The 23,671-nt window shown below is 41.4% G+C and overlaps 1 protein-coding gene across 1 annotated transcript; it reads left to right on the top strand.

Moving 5' to 3' along the window:
• The first annotated feature begins 1,570 nt into the window (after window positions 1-1,570).
• On the top strand, window positions 1,571-22,676 carry LOC120571113 (H-2 class I histocompatibility antigen, Q10 alpha chain-like). Its single transcript, XM_039819801.1, has 9 exons — window positions 1,571-1,735; window positions 6,652-6,924; window positions 13,931-14,218; window positions 14,816-15,100; window positions 15,305-15,430; window positions 20,638-20,664; window positions 21,605-21,655; window positions 21,960-22,001; window positions 22,143-22,676. Exons 1-9 carry the CDS (start codon window positions 1,681-1,683, stop codon window positions 22,157-22,159), a joined length of 1,164 nt encoding a protein of 387 aa, XP_039675735.1. The 5' UTR covers window positions 1,571-1,680; the 3' UTR covers window positions 22,160-22,676.
• Window positions 22,677-23,671: the final 995 nt, after the last annotated feature.

Below are 23,671 nucleotides of genomic sequence, written 5' to 3' on the forward strand. Positions count from 1 at the left end.
CCGCGTCAGACACGTTTCTGGTGTGTAAAGACGTAGAAAACGCCACGCAGCCGACACGCAACAGAAACGCCACACTCACGCACCACGCAGTGTGCAGGGGGCCTTAAAGTACCTAAAGGCATCTGTAGGTTTGACTACAAGCTTGGAAAAAGAGGGGAGGGGTATTCAGTTGGTTTCAGTCGGCATCCTCGCTGCAAGATACCACCAAATCCTACACACTGCTCCTTCTGAGGTCGAGAACATGTTCAAGAGAAACAGCAGGCCGGACATCAACACAAATTATATTAAACGTCCATCAACACGACAAAAATCAACATATCATTTAAACCTGAGAACAAAACTATACAAAAGTACGATACTATTTGAATACATGAATTGTATTATATGGATTCAACGCTGCACAAAGTGGCACGGTGCAATGTCAGCTGTTCTCCCAGTGATTTCTTTTCTCTTTGTTTACCTCAAAGGAAGCAGTGAGAGACTTCTTTAGTGACCGCATGCACAGAAAGACAGAAATAATGTTAAAGATTCTCAATCTCTGCAAACGTCAATGTAAATGTGAAAGTATTTCTGTCAAATCCAAAGTCTAAGAGTCTAATTATATACATATGTGTAAATAGATGTACATATATTGGAAGTATGCCTTGTGTGTTAATCTGTTGGCAATTAATAAAGAGTTGTAATACAAAACTCAACAGATTTTGGGATTGGATGTTTGATTAAGTGACTAGTGGTGCAAAGCAAGTACAGATTTAATTTACAATAATCAAAACTGGGCTTTTTGGACATTTTGTCGCTTCCTTTTGACAATGTTTCCAATGTTTTAGTTCTTTATTTCAACGTTTTAGTCACCTTTTTGAGTTTGTTTTTTTTTGAACAAATTTGTTGTTGCCTTTTTGAGTTTTTGCCGCTTTTTTCAAGTGTTTCTTCAACCATTTTTTCAAGGTTTTTATCCCTTTTTTTACCTTAAGTTACACCCTTGGTTGGTTGGATAAAACAAAAAGTAAATATGTCACTTTTGGCTTTAGGGAAATTGGGATGGGGCTTTTTTGCACCGTGAGAACCAGCAGCATTGGTTCTGCACAGCACTGTAAAAAAATTAACCCTTTTATTTCACAAAGTGGCAACTAATCATGAACCCAAACAGCAGAGAATGCGTTTACATACTGCATGACATAGAACAGCCTACATCAGACAGAAATCACACATGTAACATATCCTTTGTGCATTTATAACAGCATTGTTGCTTCAGCACTATGGTCAGATCATGAGCAGCAAATGGCTACCAGCAGTAAAAGAAAATCAAAGAATGAAAACTTCAGCCAAGCACTGTGGCATTTAAATGTATTTGAAGTTGTTAAAAAACATGTTTTTAGTGGAGGTTTTCAAATTTAAAACAGTGTTACTAATGTGTAAAGTACATAGGATTGTATTTATATTGTAATTTTTATTTTTAGTTTAGGTATGTGAGTGTATGAATATGATCCCATGCAGTAAAAAGCCAAACTTTGAAAATGTAGCTGTGAAATGACGAGCAGCCCCTGAATGCATCATGCAGAGCGGACAGGCGACAGAAGAAGCAGGGAGCAGCAGCAGTCGGTTTGCGGAGCCCAAAAACACGGTCCAACCGGCGGATAAAACTACGTTTTCAAAGCGAGAGAAGAGTCTGGTTCCGTGAAAATGTATTTCTTCGCAGTGTTTGTCCTTTTGAGGACAGGTCTGGCGGTAAACGGCGGTAAGTTGAGGCAGTGGCGAAGGCAGAAATAGTAGTTTGTGCGGACCAGTACAAAAGTGAGTGGGCCATTTTCAAAAAGACGTAGAAGTAGCAAAAAGGACAAACTGAAAAAAACAGCAACAATGTTATACCTTCCAACATAAACTGCATTACAACGGCAATAGTAGGCTACTGTCTACAACATGTTCAACCAACAAAGCTCAGTCTAAAAAGTTTGTACACAACAATATAGACAAAAACCTGTCGGTTTTAACCTATTCAGGCTAACATATATTTGCACCGTGAGCAGCATTGGCTCTGCACACAGCACTGTTGCTGTGGCAACTAAACATGAACCCAAACAGCAGAGAAGGCGTTTACATACTGCATGACACAGAATAGTCTACATCAGACAGAAATCGCGCATGTAACATAGCCTATCCTTTGTGCATTTATAACAGCATTGTTGCTTCAGGACTATATGGTCAGATCATGAGCAGCAAATGCGCTGCCAGCAGTAAAAGAAAATCAAAGAATGAAAACTTCCAGCCAAGCATTGTTTGAATTATGAAAGATATAATGAAAAGTGGCCAGCAAGGTGCCAAATCTTAGACAGTGTATCGAGTCCACTGCAGTGACAGGATCAAAGAAAACTAAAAACTAGGTCACTCACAGAGAAGTTATCTTATTTATTGTGGGCAAAACACAAATGCGTTTCAGCTAGAAGGTATCATCAGTGTTCACCATTTCTTACTAAATAGGAAGGTCACTAGGTTAGGTTACTTAGCCTAATTAATAACACAAGAAGCATGAAACCCGTTTGACTTAATGTTACCTGTGTGAGGGCCTCCTCTCTGGCTGATTGGCTGTCACCTCCACTGGGGAAATGTCTGCACATGCTGCAGAAAATCTCGTCCTTATTTCCACTGGATTCCATCCGGGAAAACTGTCCATACCACTTTAAAGAGAAGCCATTGTTGTCGCAGTAACTTTTATCAGTACATTGCTTAACACATCCGTGGTAGGCCTACATCACATTTGTCAAACTCAAACCCCTTGCAGATTTAGATCCGGCCCATATATCAATTTGGGTTCACACTACATTTTGGCCCGCCTAGTTGTGCGCCAAACTAAAAACGTATGGAAAGTGTTTTTTAAACTGCAGTTCCATGTCATTCAAAGCAGAATATGGCAGATTTTCCGACTCTGAGTCTCAGAAATTCCCCCAGAAGAAGCAGAGACTTTTCATATTCAGGCTGAGAAACCGGTTGTTGTTAAAAAAATGTATCATTGTTTTTGCTTGAGTTGCTAAATTCTATAATGGCTAAGGAACTCTTTTGATGGCTTTTGTAGGGCTTCACGTCAACATAAAGCGTACAAAAATTGTCGGAAAAAGCAACTAATTTACAAAAAGGTGACAAATGTCGGAGAAAGCCACAAAAAAGTCGGAACAAAAACAACAAAAATGAGGAAAAAAACTACCAAAATGTAAAAAAAAAAGTGACATGCAGTAACAAAAGCACGTCAATAAACTCTACATGTCTGGCCCTTGGTGTGATTCTCTTTTTAAGTGTGGCCCTTTATTGAAAATGAGGTTGACACCCCTGGCCTACATTGTCTAAAAAGCCAGCTAGCTAATGTTAGCTGCTGAAGACAGCCCCGGAGAGTCTGCCTGTTGTTACCGTAGCAACCACCTACATTCCAAGGTTTCCTAATTGGTTGATCCTTATTCTATGGTTTAAACAGTTTCGTTTTAATCAGAAGAGAACACACATTAAACCCACATAACTAGTTCTGTTACTATTTCTTTCTTTTTTTTACATACATTTGAATATTTTTCATAACAAAACGTATTTTGATCAAACTTGGCTGGACGGGCCGGTGAGTCAAGTGGGCGGGCCAGTGCCGCCCTGGCCCATTACTGGCTACGCGCCTGAGTTTGAGGTGTGAGTTGGGGTCAAAAGTGAAAGTAAAAAGACGAAGTTGTGACATCTTTAAAATTCGTATTTCTGTTCATTATTTTGATAATTTGATTTGATGAATAATTGATAATAGAACGTTAAAAAACGTAGGAAAAAATGTCAAAAAAGCACAAAACAAGTTACAAAAACATCGGGGGAAAATTTCATTTCAGATTGACAAAGGTCAGTTTAAAAGATTTTTGTCAGATTTTGAGAGACTCTAGTCACGCTCATTCCGCTCACCGTTTCCAGGTTAGTGCTCCACCAATCAGATGGGTCATTTGAGTCCGACTGCTGGCAGTGCCCGCCTCGCCAATTATACATGTCAAATTGGCCGACGGACGACGGCACGGGACACACCGAACAGAATCGAGTCACTGACCTCGCCAGACTGTCCAACGGCCGATTATCGGTTCTGTGTGTCCGGGCCTTAAAACAGATCGGGTGTGAGTCTGACAGAGAACTGAAGCTGCTGTTGTGCTGATTGACAGCATTAATTAATTGTTTAAGTCCTGGGCTGGATATCGCCAAATGATTTCCCGAATCAATTCCCATTTACATGGTCCTGAGTCAACATCAGTTAGGTTAGGGACATTTCAGTTACAATACCAATTTTACTAATGGATACAAAAGAGATGTTAATGTTTAGATTAGGTGGCGAAGAAAACTCCCGCACACTGTCTAACTTGCAAAAATATATAATGTTTAATAAGTAGGCAATAGTAATGGGCGATAGAAACGATATGCAATATAAACGATACAAAATTGGCCTATGATAGTGCAATATAATTGAAATATCTATCGCGATAATGCATGTTGATGACGCAATCTACCACGCCAGGACCCACTTGGCGTGTCCATAGTGGTCGATTGGTTGGGGTTAGGCATTTGACCACGAGTGGTTTAGGATAGCCGATTGGTCAGGGGATAGGACCTGAACAAATCAAGCTAAGTTACCTTGTGTAAGCATGGACGCCTGGCCAATAGTAGCTATTGAAGGGCGGGTCTTGGCGTGGCCATAGTGGGGGAAAAAATATCGCCAACCGGCTGCAACACATCATCGTCATCTTGAGTAAACATGGCTGAAAGCGAAATGGAGGAGCTGGTGAAAAAGACCGGTGCAACATCCATTATTTGGACTTGGTTTGGATTGAAGCCGCTACAACGGAGCTGTGGTCGAGCCGTACCACGGAGCCTTTCACCAGCCTGACAACTCACTATATAACGGACCATTGGACTCTTTGCAGCCGGTGTTTGCAGACGTCGTACTTCCCCACTGAACATACGTGTGTGTGTGTGTGTGTGTGTGTGTCTGTGTGTGTGTGTGTGTGTGTGTGTGTGTGTGTGTGTGTGTATATACAATAGTGCTCAAATGTGTTACATTAGGCTGCAGGTAAGAAACTTTGTTTAAAATGTTTTTAAAATATCTGTGCACAATACTGAAAGTATTTTCAGTACAGTGTCTTCCTTAACTAAAAAGACACCAGGTTTTCCTGTTCTCTGCATCTTGGGTGGCATTTAAGAACCAAGGACTTAAACTAAGTGTAGTGCCTTTTTAGAATGAACGTTTCTTTCTCTTTAAAAAAATAATTAACTTAGCAGTTTGACTTTCCTTAGGGTCTATGTTAACCTGTTCTGAAATGGTTCTATTATAATTTATATATTGTGATATATATCGTTATTGCAAGAGGCTGCAGTGTATATCGCAATATGGATTTTAGGCCGTATCGCCCTTCCCTAGTTGGCAACTACCTACTATAAGCGTTTTATAGTTTTGCGAGTTAGACAGTGTGCGAGAGTTTCTTCGCATCTTTTGACCTGCTTGTCCCCCTCAGACACACCTGTCTCACGTTGTAGATGTGCAAAGTATTTTTCTGTAATGTTTAGATTAAAGGTGCACTATGAGTTCCTGCATGGTTTCGGCGCAATTTCATTTTTGTCTTAAAGTGATGGTTCGGAGTAATTCACCCTAGGGTCCTTTGCACCATGACCTCGAGCCAAACACCCCCCCAGAAGCTTTTTTCACCTGGGTCTAACATTGGGCGAGTTAGCGTAGAGTAGCGTTAGCCGCTGAATAGCTTAGCGCGGGGCTAATGGACCCACGTTTGTATCTCTTAAATGACCCCACTAATAATGCCCGAAATGATACCAAAGGTCTACACTAGCACATATAGGTTATGCACTCATAAAACGATGGATTGGAAAGTTTGTAAGTACACCAGAAGTTTATGTAAATAACACTTGCCTGCTGGCTTCTGCTCTCTGCTGTTGTTGCTGCTGTGAGTCTAACTGCAGGTAGCAGCAGCAGCAGCAACAGAGAGCAGAAGAGAGTTTCAGGTGTGCAAATTTATTCAATCCATCGTTTTATGAAACATAACCTATTTGTACTAGTGTAGACCTATTATCATTGCGAATTAGTGGGGTCAATAAGCGATGAATCGCTTCATCGCTATTCAGCGGCTACTTCTACGCTAACTCTGGTGAAAGCTTGGTTTCTGAAAAGTCGGCTCGAATCAAGGACCTAAGAGTAAATACTCGAACCATCACTTTAAATCGTAGGCATCTCTCCTTGATCCGCTAGCTGCCTGCCCCCTGAATACACTGTGAAAAAGCCCGGTCTCGGGAGACACCACAGGGCGGACTAATCTCATGAAGTGGCGTATGTATGACACGGCAATTCGTATGCCATTGTTGGCGTGTTATCAAGACGCATACTTGCTTTGTAGCGTGTTTGTCAACGCCGTTTGGCCTCCATTGACTAACATTACCTTGCAATTGCGTGTGAATTTACGCCGTAGCGAGTAGTATGAAAGGGCGAAAATCCGCATAGGAGGTTGGTCTACAGCGTAGACATCCACATGGAGAGCTCAATGTAGGATAAATTATTTGGATGGAATAGGTCTCACTAAATCTACTGGTGCTTATCTTCCTCGTCTAATACATATCTGTCTGTCTTTCTGCCTGTGTGACTCTCAGAGACTCATTCCCTCACTTACATCTACACGGCCTTCTCCAAACCTGTCGACCTACCGGGCATCCACGAGTTCACAGCCATGGGTCTGCTGGACGGCAGGATGATCGACTACTTTGACAGTGACAACCAGAAGAAAGTTCCCAAACAGGACTGGATGAAAGAGCGACTGTCTGCAGATTACTGGGACAATGGCACCCAGTCCCGCCAGAGCAAGCAGCAGTGGTTCAAAGTCAACATCAACATCCTGAAGGAACGAATGAGACAGAATGACACGGGTAAGATTTGTCCATGTGTTTCCTCTATATTGATTTTGTAGTGGCCGCCCGCCATGGCAAAATTTCTGCCGCCACAGTATCAGAAATAGGGCAGACGCACACCAGGGTTTCTGCTATGTACATGTAGCAGCGGCGCACTGCCGCAGAGCAGTCTGCTCTACTGAACTCAAGCAAACTGTCATCCGCTCTCTCTCCCCTTTTAGGGTGAGCAACTGGAACAGTGACAGGACGTCATCACTTGCGAAGTCATGGCAACCAAATAAAGTTCACTCACTCAATCTTAGCAACAAAAGCCACGACATGAAATCCGCACTCACGCGGGTCCCTTGAAATAAGACTGCTACAGTTTATTGGAAAATAGCATTTGACACATTGAATTTGGTGAATTTACTGTTTATCAGACCCCAGATGAGACAAGAAACTAACGTTAGCGAACGCTGCGGTGACGGTCTCTTTGCCTTTGACTCCCCGCTGCAGGAGACGCTGTATTCCTCCTAGGGCTGGGCGATATGGCTGAAAACTGTATCACGATATAAGTGTTTCATATCTGTCGATATCGATAATTATTGATATTTTTTATGACCTATTTAAAATAAGGACCAGGAGAAAAATATATTAAATTTAAACATTTTTATTTTAAACTTAACCTTCCTCTGATTATAATCCCCTCAGTTATAAAAGCAGAAATGTCAACACAACCATGGAAATCACTCAAATAATTAAAATGTAAACATAAGTCTAAAATCACAGTGAAGAAAGAATAAGTAAGAACTGCTTAATAAGGTGTAATAAAATGGTGCTAAGTGTTAAATATAAACATAGAGAAACCTGAAACCTGAGAAGAAAAATTTTTCTGCAGGTTTATTGCTAGGTTGGTAACCTGGCTTCTGGACAGTGCTCAGCACGTCTGCCTCCGTTATTTCTTTGTAGCATTTAGTAAGGCGCTGATGCAGAGTACCTCTCCATGGCGGTCTGCTGCTTGTGCGGTGTAGCGTTCTCTTAATACATCCATGGGTGTAGCAGCTGTAGATATTGTTGGACGTTGATGGCAAATACGGCTGTGCTCCAAAGTGTGAGCGCGGCTAAGGTGGTAAAACAAGTTTGCGGTAGTGTTGGTGGGGACGACGGTCAGACTTATAAAATCCCAAAAACTGCCATAATGACTTTTCCTGTTTTATCAACAATTTCCTCGCTCGCTGCGGCACTCACTTTCCACTTATCGCTCCACGCCGCCGGTTCTGTTATTGTAGAATGGTAGAATCCAACACGAGACAGCGATGTGGCGCAACCAATCATGATACTGTTACATGATTGGCTGTTAGTGTCACTCCCTACGTTGCTAGGTTACCAGAGAGTGAGTGCCTTTGTTCATGCAACCAAACTTGCTTCGCAACTTCTGGTTTCTTCCGAAGAAGAAAAACAAGTTACCGAACGTTTTATCGAACGCATTTTCTATTGATATTGATTACGTGTCTATCGCGATACATATCGTTATCGTTTTATCGCCCAGCCCTAATTCCTCCGACACGCTGTTGACATTAACGTTATCGTTTTAAAAACGTTTTCCAGGTTAGTGGGGGTGCATATCGCTGAAAACCAACATGAAAAACTTTACTCAGCGTTTTGTTGTTAAACTGTGTGGTGACGTTGAATCACCGGTTTCAGGTAACGGTACCCTACGGTACCGTGTATTTGCTGCATGGTTTCAAGGTAACGGCCGGTAGCTTTACATTAGCAGATAAGCCCGTTGACGGCGACATTATTGTTCGTATTTTGGCACAATGTTTCTGACCCCTGCTGCAGCTGAAAAAAATTCTAGAGGAAACACTGGTCTGGGACTGGCCCCTACCGGCCCCTTGATGAAAAAAAGACTACCGGGCTAATCAACTTTTCTGGGGGAAACCCTGCTAACCACAGATTACTTTTAATTGCCGCTTTTCAGTCTGGTTTCAAGGTCCTCTTTAATGTTTAACCAGGAAACCTAGAAACCCACCTCATCGTCTTGTCCGGCCAGTAGCGGAGTGGCAATCTGGAGAGTCTTGACTTTTCCTGGTGGGCTGGTAGTGTTTCGTGGCTGCGAGGGTCGGTCTGATAATAGTTATACATTGCAAGTTCTTAGCAACTGCAATGTACTGCTCCCTTCAGGGATGGGTTAAATCCAGAGAATGAATTTCGCTACATGTACGTGTATGTGACAAATAAAGTACCTTTACACCATCTGGCAGCCTGGTGTGCGGCCGCTGCCCACTGGTCAAACTGTTCAGTGGGCCGCAGCAGCCTCTGATTTCAATACAAACACAGGCATAGGCGCCGATACCGTGGGTTCTCTGGAGCTCGAACACCCACGAAAAATACTAAGCACCCAAGAAGCTGATCGTGGTTACGTGTATTAAAATTTTCATCTCCAATCCTATCTGTATTTGTGAGAAGTGGCGCTGTCCTGAGTTGAAAGATAGCCTACTCTACGGCTTTATTTAACCATATTTAATCTCGCGTCTTCGGAAATTCCTGGAGATTGGAAATCCGCCGCAGTCATCCCTCTCTTCAAAAGGGGAGACACCCTTGACCCAAACTGCTATAGACCCATATCCATCTTACCCTGTCTCTTGAAAGTCTTCGAAAGCCTGGTCAATAAACAGATCACCAACCGTTTCGAATCCCATCGTGTCCTCTCCGCAATGCAATCTGGCTTCTGCGCTGGTCATGGCTGCACCACAGCCACCCTCAAGGTCATAAATGACATCACGGTCGCCATTGACAAAAAGCATTACTGTGTAGCCGTTTACATTGATCTGTCCAAGGCCTTTGACTCTGTTAACCATCATATTCTCATCAACAGACTTAAACACCTTGGGTTTTCCCTTGACTGCCTCGCATAGTTCAGTAACTACTTTTCTGATAGGGTTCAGTGCGTTAAATCTGAGGGCCTGTTGTCTGGACCTATGGTTGTCTCTATGGGCGTGCCACAAGGCTCGATTCTCGAGCCAACGCTTTTCTCCCTTTACATCAATGACGTGGCTCTTGCTGCCGGGCCCTCACAAATCCACCTCTATGCAGATGACACCATCCTGTACACATCCGGCCCCTCATTAGATAATGTGCAATCAAACCTCCAAGAGAGCTTCTACGTTATTCAGCACTCCTTCCGAAACCTCAAATTACTTCTAAACTCCTGCTTTTCAACCGATCACTGCCTACACCTGCCCATCCGATTAGCATTACCACACTCGATGGACTGGAATTAGCAAATGTTACAGTGTACAAACACTAGCTCCCTCTCCTTCCAGCAACACATAAAACACCTTCAATCTAAAGTTAAGTCCAGGATCCATTTTCTATTCCGTAACAGGGCCTCCTTCACTCACGCTGCCAAACTTGCTTTAGTAAAAATGACAATTTTACCAATTCTCGATTTCAGTGATGTTATTTACAGAACTGCCTCAAACACTCTTCTGAAAACACTGGATGTTCTCAATCACAATGCCATACGTTTTGTGACCAGAGCCCCCTATAACACCCACCACTGCAGCCTCTATGCATTAGTTGGCTGGCTCTCGCTACACACTCAATGCCTAACCCAGTGGTACCAACTTATTTACAAGTCCGTGCTTGGCAAAGTCCCGCCGTACCTAAGCTCACTGGTCACATTAGCCCTACCCACCCGCAACCTCAGCTCAAACAGTTACATCTCCTTGGTCACCCCAAAATCACATACAGTGCCTTGCGAAAGTATTCGGCCCCCTTGAACTTTTCGACCTTTTGCCACATTTCAGGCTTCAAACATAAAGATATAAAACTGTAATTTTTTGTGAAGAATCAACAACAAGTTGGACACAATAATGAATTGGAACGAAATTTATTGGATATTTCAAACTTTTTTAACAAATAAAAAACTGAAAAATTGGGCGTGCAAAATTATTCAGCCCCCTTAAGTTAATACTTTGTAGCGCCACCTTTTGCTGCGATTACAGCTGTAAGTCGCTTGGGGTATGTCTCTATCAGTTTGGCACATCAAGAGACTGACATTTTTGCCCATTCCTCCTTGCAAAACAGCTCAAGCTCAGTGAGGTTGGATGGAGAGCGTTTGTGAACAGCAGTTTTCAGTTCTTTCCACAGATTCTCGATTGGATTCAGGTCTGGACTTTGACTTGGCCATTCTAACAGCTGGATATGTTTATTTGTGAACCATTCCATTGTAGATTTTGCTTTATGTTTTGGATCATTGTCTTGTTGGAAGACAAATCTCCGTCCAAGTCTCAGGTCTTTTGCAGACTCCATCAGGTTTTCTTCCAGAATGGTCCTGTATTTGGCTCCATCCATCTTCCCATCAATTTGAACCATCTTCCCTGTCCCTGCTGAAGAAAAGCAGGCCCAAACCATGATGCTGCCACCACCATGTTTGACAGTGGGGATGGTGTGTTCAGGGTGATGAGCTGTGTTGCTTTTACGCCAAACATAACGTTTTGCATTGTTGCCAAAAAGTTCAATTTTGGTTTCATCTGACCAGAGCACCTTCTTCCACATGTTTGGTGTGTCTCCCAGGTGGCTTGTGGCAAACTTTAAATGACACTTTTTATGGATATCTTTAAGAAATGGCTTTCTTCTTGCCACTCTTCCATAAAGGCCAGATTTGTGCAGTATACGACTGATTATTTTCCTATGGACAGAGTCTCCCACCTCAGCTGTAGATCTCTGCAGTTCATCCAGAGTGATCATGGGCCTCTTGGCTGCATCTCTGATCAGTCTTCTCCTTGTATGAGCTGAAAGTTTAGAGGGACGGCCGGGTCTTCGTATATTTGCAGTGTCCTGATACTCCTTCCATTTCAATATTATCGCTTGCACAGTGCTCCTTGGGATGTTTAAAGCTTGGGAAATCTTTTTGTATTCAAATCCGGCTTTAAACTTGTCCACAACAGTATCTCGGACCTGCCTGGTGTGTTCCTTGTTCTTCATGATGATCTCTGCGCTTTAAACGGACCTCTGAGACTATCACAGAGCAGGTGCATTTATACGGAGACTTGATTACACACAGGGGGATTCTATTTATCATCATTAGTCATTTAGGTCAACATTGGATCATTCAGAGATCCTCACTGAACTTGCTGCACTGAAAGTAAAGGGGCTGAATAATTTTGCACGCCCAATTTTTCAGTTTTTTATTTGTTAAAAAAGTTTGAAATATCCAATAAATTTCGTTCCACTTCATGATTGTGTCCCACTTGTTGTTGATTCTTCACAAAAAATTACAGTTTTATATCTTTGTTTGAAGCCTTAAATGTGGCAAAAGGCCGAAAAGTTCAAGGGGGCCGAATACTTTCGCAAGGCACTTTACCTCCTTTGGCCGCCACTCCTTCCAGTTCTCGGCTGCTAATTACTGGAATGAGCTACAAAAAACCCTGAAACTCAAAACCCTTATCCCACTAACTACCTTTTAAAACACGTGAGTCCAAGCTCCTCTCCGATCACTGCATGTGCTAACTGTTCATCTTTCATGTATTAATTTCGAACACCCTGTTCCACTGTCTCTGACAAGCCCCATTGCACATTTGCACATATCGGTTTACGCGCTTTTGCACCTTGTACCTGTCCCGGCATGTAAAACTGTATTTTCTCCCCACCACTGTTGCTACACCTTGTGATTATACACATTTTTCTTCTTTTTTTTGTTGAACATCTACTACCCTTCTCTACACCTAATTCGCCATTCAGACCACGACCTGCACTAACTATACTTCGACTCTTTACTACATTTCAGCATTTAAATAAATGTATTTCTGTATTCAAATATATTGTACTATGCTTGTTCAACATCACTATCTAGTCCACAATCTGCACTAACTCTACACTGACTCTCTACTTCATCTCAGCATTTAACATTCATATAGACTCTTCTTAGACATGTCTTTTCATGTATACTGTGTTATTCATGTTTCTACCTCACTACCCTGACAAATATTTGCACTAATTGTATATTGACTCCTTACTATATTCAGCATTTTGACAGACTGTCTTTTCATGTTAACTGTGTTATTACTGACCCACATCACTAACTAGACTACATCTTGCACTAATGGTATATTGACTTCACTACTTCCCAGCACTCATATAGACTATCTATATATACTGCATTATAACTGTTTACTGGTTCCACATCACTATCTTGCCCACAACTTAATTTTTTGCACTGACTGTACTCAAACAAGCGATTGTGCCTGCTTTAGAAAGTTAACTAGTCGCAAGTTTGCGGTAAAATGCAGTTGGGTTGTCGAGGTCAAAACACTATATGTAGCAGCTGTGAATCAAATAAACGTATTATAATGTTATGTCATTTTTTACTCTTACACTGAATGTTTGCTGCCTCACTCCAGATGAGTATTGAAAAGTATTTTCCGCGACTGAAAAAGGCACGCATTGAGGATGAGGACCAGCCTGAACCGGAGCTGAACAGTCCGACCAGTGTAATTAGTTATGTTATTAATTTGTTTACAATATTTTCAGGCTTCAACCAGTGAAAGACAGGGTCAGGGAGCGAGAGAGAGATATAGATTTGTTAGGCATTGAAGTAGGAGAGGAGGACAGCATCCAACTCGTGTCCTCAGGTTTTTTTTGGGGGGGGGGGCTTTTCCCTTTATTTTAAAGTGGATAGATATTAAAAGGGGGAGAAAGATGGGGGATGACACATCAAAGGGCAGCAGGTCGGATTCGAACCCTGGACTCAGCCAACATGGGGCAAACGCTCTTACTGGGTGAACTAGAGGCCGCCAATCCTCCTCAGTTTTTTATACTACTACCCATCCCCCCGGCATTATAGGGGGGATCAGTGAGCGTCTAATGATGAAAAGCCCAAAAATAAAAGGGAAAGGTGGTGCTGAGAAGGTCAGACTCAAAAGGAAAAAATGGATTGTGTTGCTGTGCTGTGTGTGTTCATTCATTAACCGGACCATCCGTTGTCCATCCTTGTTGTTAGGCATTAGTTTCACTGTCCTGCGCTTCACTTTGCTTTCAGACACCCATATTCTCCAGTGGATGGTCGGCTGCGAAGGCGATAGGAAGGACGGAGTGATCAAGTTCCGACGCGGCATGAACATGTACAGCTACGACGGAAACGACTTCCTGTCATTTGACAACGCCAACGGCGTCTGGGTCGCCGTAACTGAGGCGGCAGTCCAGACCAAGAGAAAGTGGGACGAAGTCCAGGACCTAAAAGAATACACCAAAGGCTACCTGGAGAACGAGTGCATCAATTGGTTGGGGAAGTTCATCAATTATGGACAAAAACAGCTAGAACAAGCCAGTATGTATTAATTTAATCTAGAGATAATAGAAGTAGCTTTAGTTATTGGAATGACTGCAGGTTATCAAAATATGAAACATGAAACTAACTGGTCTTGAAATTATTTGTATTTACACAAAAAGTTTGTTGTTTAGACAACTGACAAAACTAATTACTTGCGTATTTTTAAGGGGGTGCAAGCCTGTGAGCTTTTTCTTTAATTGTAACATTTTACATAAAAAAAATCAACAAAAATGATTTACTTTAATGGTTCAATCGTATTTTATCAAATTTAAATTTAAAACCAAACTTATCATCAAAAGATGGAGCAAATCCGACCTTTTGCAAGTTGGGGAGCGCAATGTTCCATGACACATAATAATGTTCCATTCGAGAGTACCTGTGTAATGTCTTGTATCTGAGAAATGTCTTTGCCTTTCCTACCATGTATTACGATAGGAAAGGCAAAGACATTTCTCCGTTCTCAGCTGAGGTAGACACATTAATGTTACAGCTGCAGTGTTTACCATTGCGCATTAGCCTAGCAGCTAGCAAAGTTTCATTAAAAATGAAAATCCTTCAAATATGATCTCACTTTGCGTTTTTTTTTTATTCCAGTTCCTCCGGAGGTGCACCTGTTTAAAAAGAACACCAAAGTTGAAGGAAAAATCCTTTTGACGTGCCTGGCCACAGGTTTCTTACCAAAAGATATCACCCTGAACATGAAAAGGAACGGCCATATTCTAACTGAAGATGACGGAGTTGTGTCCTCCGGCGTTCGACCCAATGGTGACGAGACCTTCCAGAGACGAGACAGCGTGGAGATTTTACAGAGTGACGTGTTTACCTACACCTGTGAAGTGATTCATCAGGCATCCAAGTTACATGTTGAGGAGGAGTGGGGTAAGAAACTTTATTTTTGTCATTTGTCACTTTTTCTTTTTGTGGAGTTTACGTGTTTATTTCAGGAAGTTGCTGGTGATTTGTCCTCACCACCATTCCTCACCACAGAATTTGTCACAAGGAAGATTAATACACAAAACCCCACAAATAGAAATGATGTTGAAAGAGAACTGAATAAAAAAAAAAACGTTTTTTGTGTTTTAGGTTGTAGAGTTTGTCCGTGTCGGGAATCCTCAAGAGTTGTTGTGGAGACTGGAATCATGATCGGTATCCTTGTCCCCGTCGGGGTCGGGGTGGTGCTGTTAGTCTTGTATGGAAGAGAAAGAATTGGTAGGTGCAATATAACCATTGTCCTCTTTAAACAACAACAACATACTAATGGAGTAGAGCTGTCAATTAGAGATGCACCGATTGACCGGCTGGTGATCGGAATTTTCACGTGATTGGCCATGACCGGCGAAGGGCCGGTCAGTCTGACATATGCCGGTCAAATGATGTAAATAAATAACATTGTAAAGGCTACCATACACAACGCATATGAATTATATATAGGCTAGCAAATAATAACAATAAAACCACTATTAATTACATTATCTTAATGTAGTGTAACCACTGTAGTATGTAAATAATGCACATAAAATACAAACGTGAGCAAGGGCGTTCAACAATCACCATTATATCAAATCAACAGCCACGTGCAACCTAGCTAGCAGGTGTCCACGCTATTCTCCCACATGCACTCTAACAATCGCTGCTCATAGACGGCCTTTTGTACAAATGCATTTCCTGTTTTCCTTGTTTTCATACAGAAGTTTAGTTTGCTAAAAATATCAAATTTTTTTTTAGTGATGTGAAAACAAGGGATGTGAAAACAAGGAAATGGTTCTAACGTTGCACTTTAGATGTTTGTGAATTTCCCACACCATGAGTAATTTATATAGTTCTATTTTATAGCAATCCATTATCTGTTCAAAACATGTTCTATTTTCAGTGCAAAATGTAAAATGTCCTATTAAAGTGCCCATATTATGAAAAAATCACTTTTTCTGGGATTTGGGGTGTTCTTTTGTGTCTCTGGTGCTTCCACACACATACACACTTTGAAAAAAATCCATCCATGCTGTTTTGAGTGAGATACAGTTTCTGAATGTGTCCTGCTTTCAGTCTCCTAGTGAGCTGTTCAAAATCGGCTCGGACTGTGACGTCACAGTCCGAAATGAGCTGGCTAACCACAACCGTTAGCTCGTTAGCATGCTAACCGTTAGCATTAGCATGCTAACGCTAATGCTAACGCTAGCATGCTACATCGTTCTCAATAGCAAAGCACTGCTACAACACACACAAGTTCACCATAATCTACAAAAGAACTACTTACATGTGCTCCCTCATTTAGAGGTCTCCCAGCTAATCCTGCCTTGTAACTGACCAAAGTTGGAGAAACAGCTTTCTTTTACTGTCTCTAGAGTTAGCTAGCTGACATGATCTACATCTGAACTACTGAGCATGTGCGAGTGCAATCAAAGATAGTACAGAAGAAGAAGATGAAAAGAGGTCTCACTCTGTAGCTAAAACAGAAACCAGGTGAAAAGAGGATCTGCAGCAGTGAGAGAGAGCTGTGCAGTACAACTAAAATATGGTGTTTTTTGATAATTAAACCATGTAAACCTATTCTGGTACAACCTTAAAATACAGTTATGAACCTGAAAAGGAGCATAATATGGGCGCTTTAAAGAAAAGATACATAATAAACATTTGTGTGTGCTGTAAAGTGGATAGAAAAAATTAAATCGGATTTGGCTAAAATCGGTATCGGCACGTCAAACTCAATGAGAAATCGGAATCAGCCTAGAAAATTGTAATCGATCTCTACTGTCAATCTTCCTCTATAATACCTTTTGAATATCATGTTATTTTCTTTAATATTTAAATAATATTTTAATATTTAAAGGGGTGATAGAATGCAAAACCGAGTTTACCTTGTCATAGTTGAATAACAACAGTTTGGTGGGGAGAATGGGCATACAGAGAACCTCTAAATCCCATTGACACCTCTCTCCTCTGCAAATCTCACAATTTGAAACTGCCTCTGAAAACGGGCGAATCCCAAAGAAAGTAATATTTGACGTCAACTCAGTGGCTGTACCTTAATTCATAGCTGCCAACACTCCCGTTTTTCCCAGGTTTCTCCCGTTTTTTTAGCCCTATCTCCCGGACCCCTCCCGGTTTGTTATTTCTCCTGGGAAACTCCCGGAATTTGCATGGCCCAAGATCCTTTATAAATAATCAAAAAAATGTTTAATGTTGTCTAATGTTGACCAGTTGCCAGATCTTGTATGAAACGCATCCTATTCACACAATCCACACACCATATACAATTTTCAACCCGTTTGTCACCTCAACCTGGCAACCTGTAACCCAGTTGCGCAGTTGATCTCTACGCAAAGATAAAGATGGCAGGTGAAGGTGGTGTTCCCGCAAAGAAATCAAAATATAGCTGTACATTTCAACAGTGTTGCAGGGCTCCAGACTAACTTTTTTCACTAGGAGCACAGTGGCCCCCAACTGAACATTTTAGGGGCGCAACTAGGGGCACACACACCGTAAAACAACATACTAACCAAATATTCACATTTATACTAATTTCCACTGTATTACTAATAAACACTTTGATAATAGATGCAGAAATTACAATGTGATGTTTCAAATTTAGTTTTACATTTTAATTTGCACTTATGAAGATGCAACATAGAAGGTAAACCGACAGCACCATCGCTGTCATGACAGTACAAATATTTAAAAAATACACCAGCTCTAGTCTCCAGTCTACTATTACAATGAATTCAACTTAAAATTAAACCTGCATTGTTTAGGCTACTAAACTTAAATAAAAATAAAACCCTCCCTCTGTCCTCCCAAACCTGCCCTACAACCTTGAATTGAATAAATATTAATTTGTTACTCACTGTAACTTTTATTCTTGTATTTATATTATTGTTTTTTAGCCTGTTTTATTTTCATCATGACCGTTTTTAATTGCTCTTTAATGTTTCATGTAAAGCACTTTGAATTGCCTTGTTGCTGAAAGGTGCTGTAGAAATCAAGCTGCCTTCAGCCTGTCAGTCAGTCCCCAGGGCAGTAAACCAACGTTGTGCCTGCTTGACTCACAGGAAGTGTAACGTCAACAGCCCCGCGACCGCTTTCGCCTCGATATTAATATAATATCGCAGCAAACGCTGTCTGTGTGAAGTTTTGAAAAAATGTAAACTTGCAACCACTTTATTGGCATTTCCGTGACTAACTGTAACTTCGACAAAACTGCAGAGCCGACGAGTCTGCTCCGTCCGCACCTCTGCGCGTGTGTGTGTGTACGCGCCGGAGCTCCGCTCTCTGTCGCTATGCAGAGAGGACAGATAAGCTTTGTGCTTACACGCTCTCAGGTACCGAAATTTCCACGTTTAAGTGTAAAAAAGGGGGCAAATTTACTGGTCGCAGATGTGCAACTGAATGTAAAATTTAGTCGCACACTCAAAAATTTTGGTCGCAAAATGCAACCATTTGGTCGCAGTCTGGAGCCCTGTGTTGGGCGCAACAATTTCCATGCATCTTACCCTAGTCATATCGACAACCTCCACGCTGTTTGTAAGGTGTGTCGCATTGATTTTAATGTAGCGCACAGCAGGGAAAATTACATTACTATAGTAAATATACCCAGCACATTAAAACACAGCGGCACCATCGCACAGAAGAGGCACATAAGGGCACATCCTTCATCCTTCATCACAAAAGAACAGACAGAGGCAGAAAACGTGAAGCAAGCTGAACTTAAGATGGCAATGTTGGTAGCACAGACTTACAGTACACTTAACAGTAACCCCCCCTCCCCCCTCCCTGCTTTCTCCTCATGTGCAGCAGCACTGAGCAGGCAGTTAGAAGGGGAGAGGGGACAGGGTGCTCTGCAGCTTCGCTCGTTGTAAACCAACCATTCAGCGGGCAGCTCATCTAAATATTCATGCACATACCATAAAAGGGAGAAAACCTCTCGTTTCATTCTAGGGCTATTTCAAAGGGTCGCATTAGGGCGCATAGAACAGCACCCGGGCCATTTTCAGCCCAACCAATGTTACATGCCCTATTAGGAGACAGTGTGAAATACCCTATATAATCATTCTATCACCCCTTTAATGCTCAAATGCAGCCTGTTATATACTATGTACTACACTACACAGGCTAATGCATCAATGCCACTATAAGCATGTGGTTGTTGTTACACGTTCTGTCCACTAGAGGGACTTCTAACATCAGCCTGGCCTTGAAGTGGACCTACTTCACAGAAATGCACATTGCACATCTGGCACACTGCTCTCTGTTTACATTTATTTTTCCACCACATTTATTTTCATTTACTACGATTCTAGAAGTATTACTATTCGATAGTATTGAGTATTGCGATTTTCTTTTCCTACTTTAACAAAAACAAAAGTTGAATAGTAAACGTCTAGAGACAATATATCATGAAACATTTCTAAAAAACTAATTGTTTTCTAAGGCCTAGTCCACACGTACACCAATAATCACTTATATAATTACACTGTGGCATATCTAAACTCAAAATCAACAATTACCTCGACAGTCTTAGTACTTTATCTAATGTTAGCAATTAATTAAACAAAGAAAACAATGTTTACGTAAAAACAGTGAGACAATTATGTAATAATGGTTACCGGTATAATGGGAAATCGTTATCAGGTGCAAAGGTCTATTATTATGTTATGACAGACTTCACCAGGTGTTCAAAGGTCACAACTAACAGCCGTCCTGTCAATCATGATGTGGCAAAGGTGTTGTAAGAGCCAATTAGTGCCCTTGCTATAAATAGACTCTATTTTAATTAATTTAATTTAATTAAGCCTCTACTTAATTCAGTGAACTGATAGTTGACTGAGCTCAGTCTCTCAGGTCTCACACAGTGCTGTTGAAGCAGTAAACTTCTGTTACCTGCAATAAATATATTTTCTTCTAAAATGTCATTAATAGCCAACATAACATACATGTTTTTACTGGAAGATTTCCTTCTGCGTATAGATAAGCTGACAGCATATTTTCCCTTTGTTGTTGTTGTTTGCATTATTTATAAAGCCTCTGAAGTCCCGTAAGATTGTTTGACTTACTTTGTTGGAAATAAATATGTGAAAAAGTGTGCACACATTCGTCAACATGGGGAACAAGACAATGTGCTATGAGTTCATGTTTTTTTTTTCTCTCTACCATGCAGCTGGCCCTTTTATAACCCTAAAAATGAGAGAATGACATTTTGTTTTAGTTTTATTTTCATTTCCGAATATCACTTTAAGTCGTACTGCTGTAACATAAAGACGTTAGGTTGTCTTCAAATTGATTCAGTATTCGAACTGTGAATTTAAACGCTGTGTAATTAAAGTTCACTAGACTCAGCCAATGAAAAGACTCTGCAGATTTACACTATGTTGACTTCATCCATGATTAATTACAGTCTGTAATAACATTGTCTTTATTTACAGGAGCTTGCGAAGACAAAGGCAGCCAAGGTAACTACTTTATTTCTCTTAAAGTCTTGTGAAGTTCATAGTTCAGAGTCACCATCTGTGCACTCAAGCATATGACTAGAGCTGTAACAATTCAAAGTTTTGCTGGACAATTAATCGTCTCAGAAATAATTGTCTCTTAATGTCAAATAATAAAAACATTTTTTATTTATTACTTTTTCAAACAAATTAAAGTTTAAATGAATCCCAGGATACATCTTTTGCTATTTATCACAGTTATTGGACCCGGATACGCAGGTATTTTTTCAAGATTATTTTTTGTGCATTTCTGCCTTTAATCACCAGAACAGCATGAAAGGGGAGAGAGAGAGAGAGGGGGGGAAGACATGCAGGAAACCTGCCGCAGGTCAGATTCAAACCCGCGACCTCTGCGCCAGGGAATAAACCTCTTCATATGGGCGCGCGCTCTACCAACTGAGCTCATTCCCATCAATAAAAAACAAAACATTAATCATTAACAAAAAACAGACCTTGTTCAATTTCTCTGGCTTGAGACAGCTACAGCCCAGGATGTTTGGAGTTGATATGGCAACAAGTGACCGATGCCGCTAGTTACAAACAGCTGAAATTTGGTCCGACATAAAGAGGTGTTCTCGATCCAGATCAAACTGAAAAGTCTGAAAGTTCGGACCAAATGAGGTGGGTGTGAAAGCCCCCTTAGCCCGTTTTGTAGATGTTACGATACCATTCGTACATTATAAGAAAAATCGAAAAAACAACAGGCCTGTAACAATTATTAAATAACTGTAATAATAATTTCCAGTGGTGGCTCTAGTAAGTATCTTTGTCCACAGAATGAATCCCCCCCTTGTCTTTACTTACTTTTGTGTGTGTGTGTGTGTGTGTGTGTGTGTGTGTGTGTGTGTGTGTGTGTGTGTGTGTGTGTGTGTGTGTGTGTGTGTGTGTGTGTGTGTGTGTGTAGGCAATAACGGCAGTAACAATGGCCCAGTCGTGTACCAACTTGCCCCCCTGGGTGAGTGTTTTCATCTCTTTTTCCATAAATCTGACAGCTGATGGCCGATACTTCTTTCAGACAGTCACCCAGCCTCTTGGCTTCCCGGATGCTTGCTGGGGACAGGAGCTACTTTAGGTCCATATAATGTAAAATGATGACATAGTGTCTGAGTTATATAAAATCTATGTTGTGAAAAAAAAAATCTAATCTAGAGAAACAACAGTCATATGAAGGCCTTTAACAATTATTAAATAACTGTCTAAAACTTTTTTATCTGTGGAACACCACTGTTCAACTAAACAGACTTTACGTTTCTTCACAGGATCAGTTGAATCTGTCAACAGCAGTTGGAGTCGTGACGCTCGTAAGTATCTTTGTCCACAGAATGAATTTTCCCACGTTGTTGTCTGCCCCCCCCCCCTCCCCATTGTCTTCACTTATGTGTGTGTGTGTGTGTGTGTGTGTGTGTGTGTGTGTGTGTGTGTGTGTCTCCGACCAATCACAGCAATCACTGACTTCTAACACCAGCACCGTTGACCAGCTGCAGATCTCTCTGCTCACCGTCCCCTCTCAGCTCCCCTCCAGCGAGTCCGGCCGCCAGCCAGTCTCTTCACCACGGCGTGAGGACGACAAACTGTGGAGATTACTAACAGTTTGGACAGTCTTCTTTCTTCACGTTTTTATCTGTTTCTACTGGTAAAAAGGATTGGATTTGGACTTAAGCTGCATCGTATCAGAGCTAAGGTAAACACTGCTAAGCTTGAGCCAGCTCCATGGTTACTTCCATTCTTCCCTGCAAAATGTCCTCGTTGTTTAGGAATGCAAACAAAGACGTTGCTGACCTTAAGGAAGATGTTCGTCGGCTTTCCGAGGACTTAAAGGCCAAAGACGCCTTGTTAACCGCCTGCCTGGACGTGGCTCATGAACAGTCGCTCCAGATCTCAACCCTCTCAGCGGCCCTCCAGTCAGTGTTGGGAAAGTTCACTTTCTACATGAAGTAGTTCAAAGTTCAGTTCACAAATTTTTAAATGAACTAGTTCAGTTCACAGTTCCAAAAATGAACTAAGTTCATTGTTCTTTTTTTCCGTATGTTGCCGTGAACTATTATTTTTCTAAATTATTGCCACAGCCCACATAGAACCACAGACAGCAATTATTTTATCAGTTTTAACACTGAAACTATGCGTCAGATTTCATCTTCATATCCAACCAGTTCAACGTGCTGTTTCAGGTTTGCTGTGGATAGGACTCGAAGTGCAGATTTTCTTTTTGGAAGCTGGCGGTCAAAGTTTGCACAGAAATGTCAGATTTTTTGCATCCTCACCGACCTTTATTTCCGTTTAAAAAGCCTCCACGCTGCTTTGTCGCCTCCGTGCTGCTTTTTGTTTTGATGACGCATGCGGCGGTGAGACACTGGTGGCTGGTGTTGCCAGATTGGGTGTTTTTTCCGCTACATATGAACAGGGTGCGAACTACGGGGGAGCTAGGGGGAGCTAGGGGGAGCTCGGCTCCCCTTAATAAGACATGGGCTCCCCTGAAAACGTGATTTGTGAAATTTTGGGGGGTCTCTAAAAATATTGACAATGTGTCATTTTGACGTGCAATTTCAGTTTTGTGTAACGTGATCATTGTGTCATTATGTGTAAAACTGCAAAAATATCATTCATTCATGCATGATGGCGATTTAAACCTAATACACTTCAATGAAGATAACTAAACATGCTATTCTTGTCATGAGCATCAAGGCGCGGCGGTGCAAATTCAAATCATGTTTAGTACATGTTAACTCAAAGATTCGTAGAAAAAATATAAACGTTGGAGGCCACTAATCGGTGCGTAAAGTCCTTGAAATCCATTCTGCAGTAAGCATCATATAGCCATGGCAAAAAGAAAACAAGGCAGTTTATTTAATTTTGTTTTTACTACGAAATTGTGTAGCGATGACGTTAATAGCACGACTAATTCACCTGTTGCAAGCCCTGTTAGTTAACACACCTCCCCCCGGGGTGACAACGCCAGAAGAAGCTGAAGAAA

The sequence above is a fragment of the Perca fluviatilis genome, chromosome 13, assembly GCF_010015445.1.
Source record: "Perca fluviatilis chromosome 13, GENO_Pfluv_1.0, whole genome shotgun sequence".
Taxonomy (NCBI): Eukaryota; Metazoa; Chordata; class Actinopteri; order Perciformes; family Percidae; genus Perca; species Perca fluviatilis.

Excerpts from the sequence above, each read along its gene's own strand:
- LOC120571113 (XM_039819801.1), top strand. The coding sequence starts at position 1,681 with ATGTATTTCTTCGCAGTGTTTGTCCTTTTGAGGACAGGTCTGGCGGTA. Across the intron at positions 1,736-6,651 it reads AGGTCTGGCGGTAAACGGCG|AGACTCATTCCCTCACTTAC; the intron begins GTAAGTTGAGGC and ends TGTGACTCTCAG. Across the intron at positions 20,665-21,604 it reads CGAAGACAAAGGCAGCCAAG|GCAATAACGGCAGTAACAAT; the intron begins GTAACTACTTTA and ends GTGTGTGTGTAG.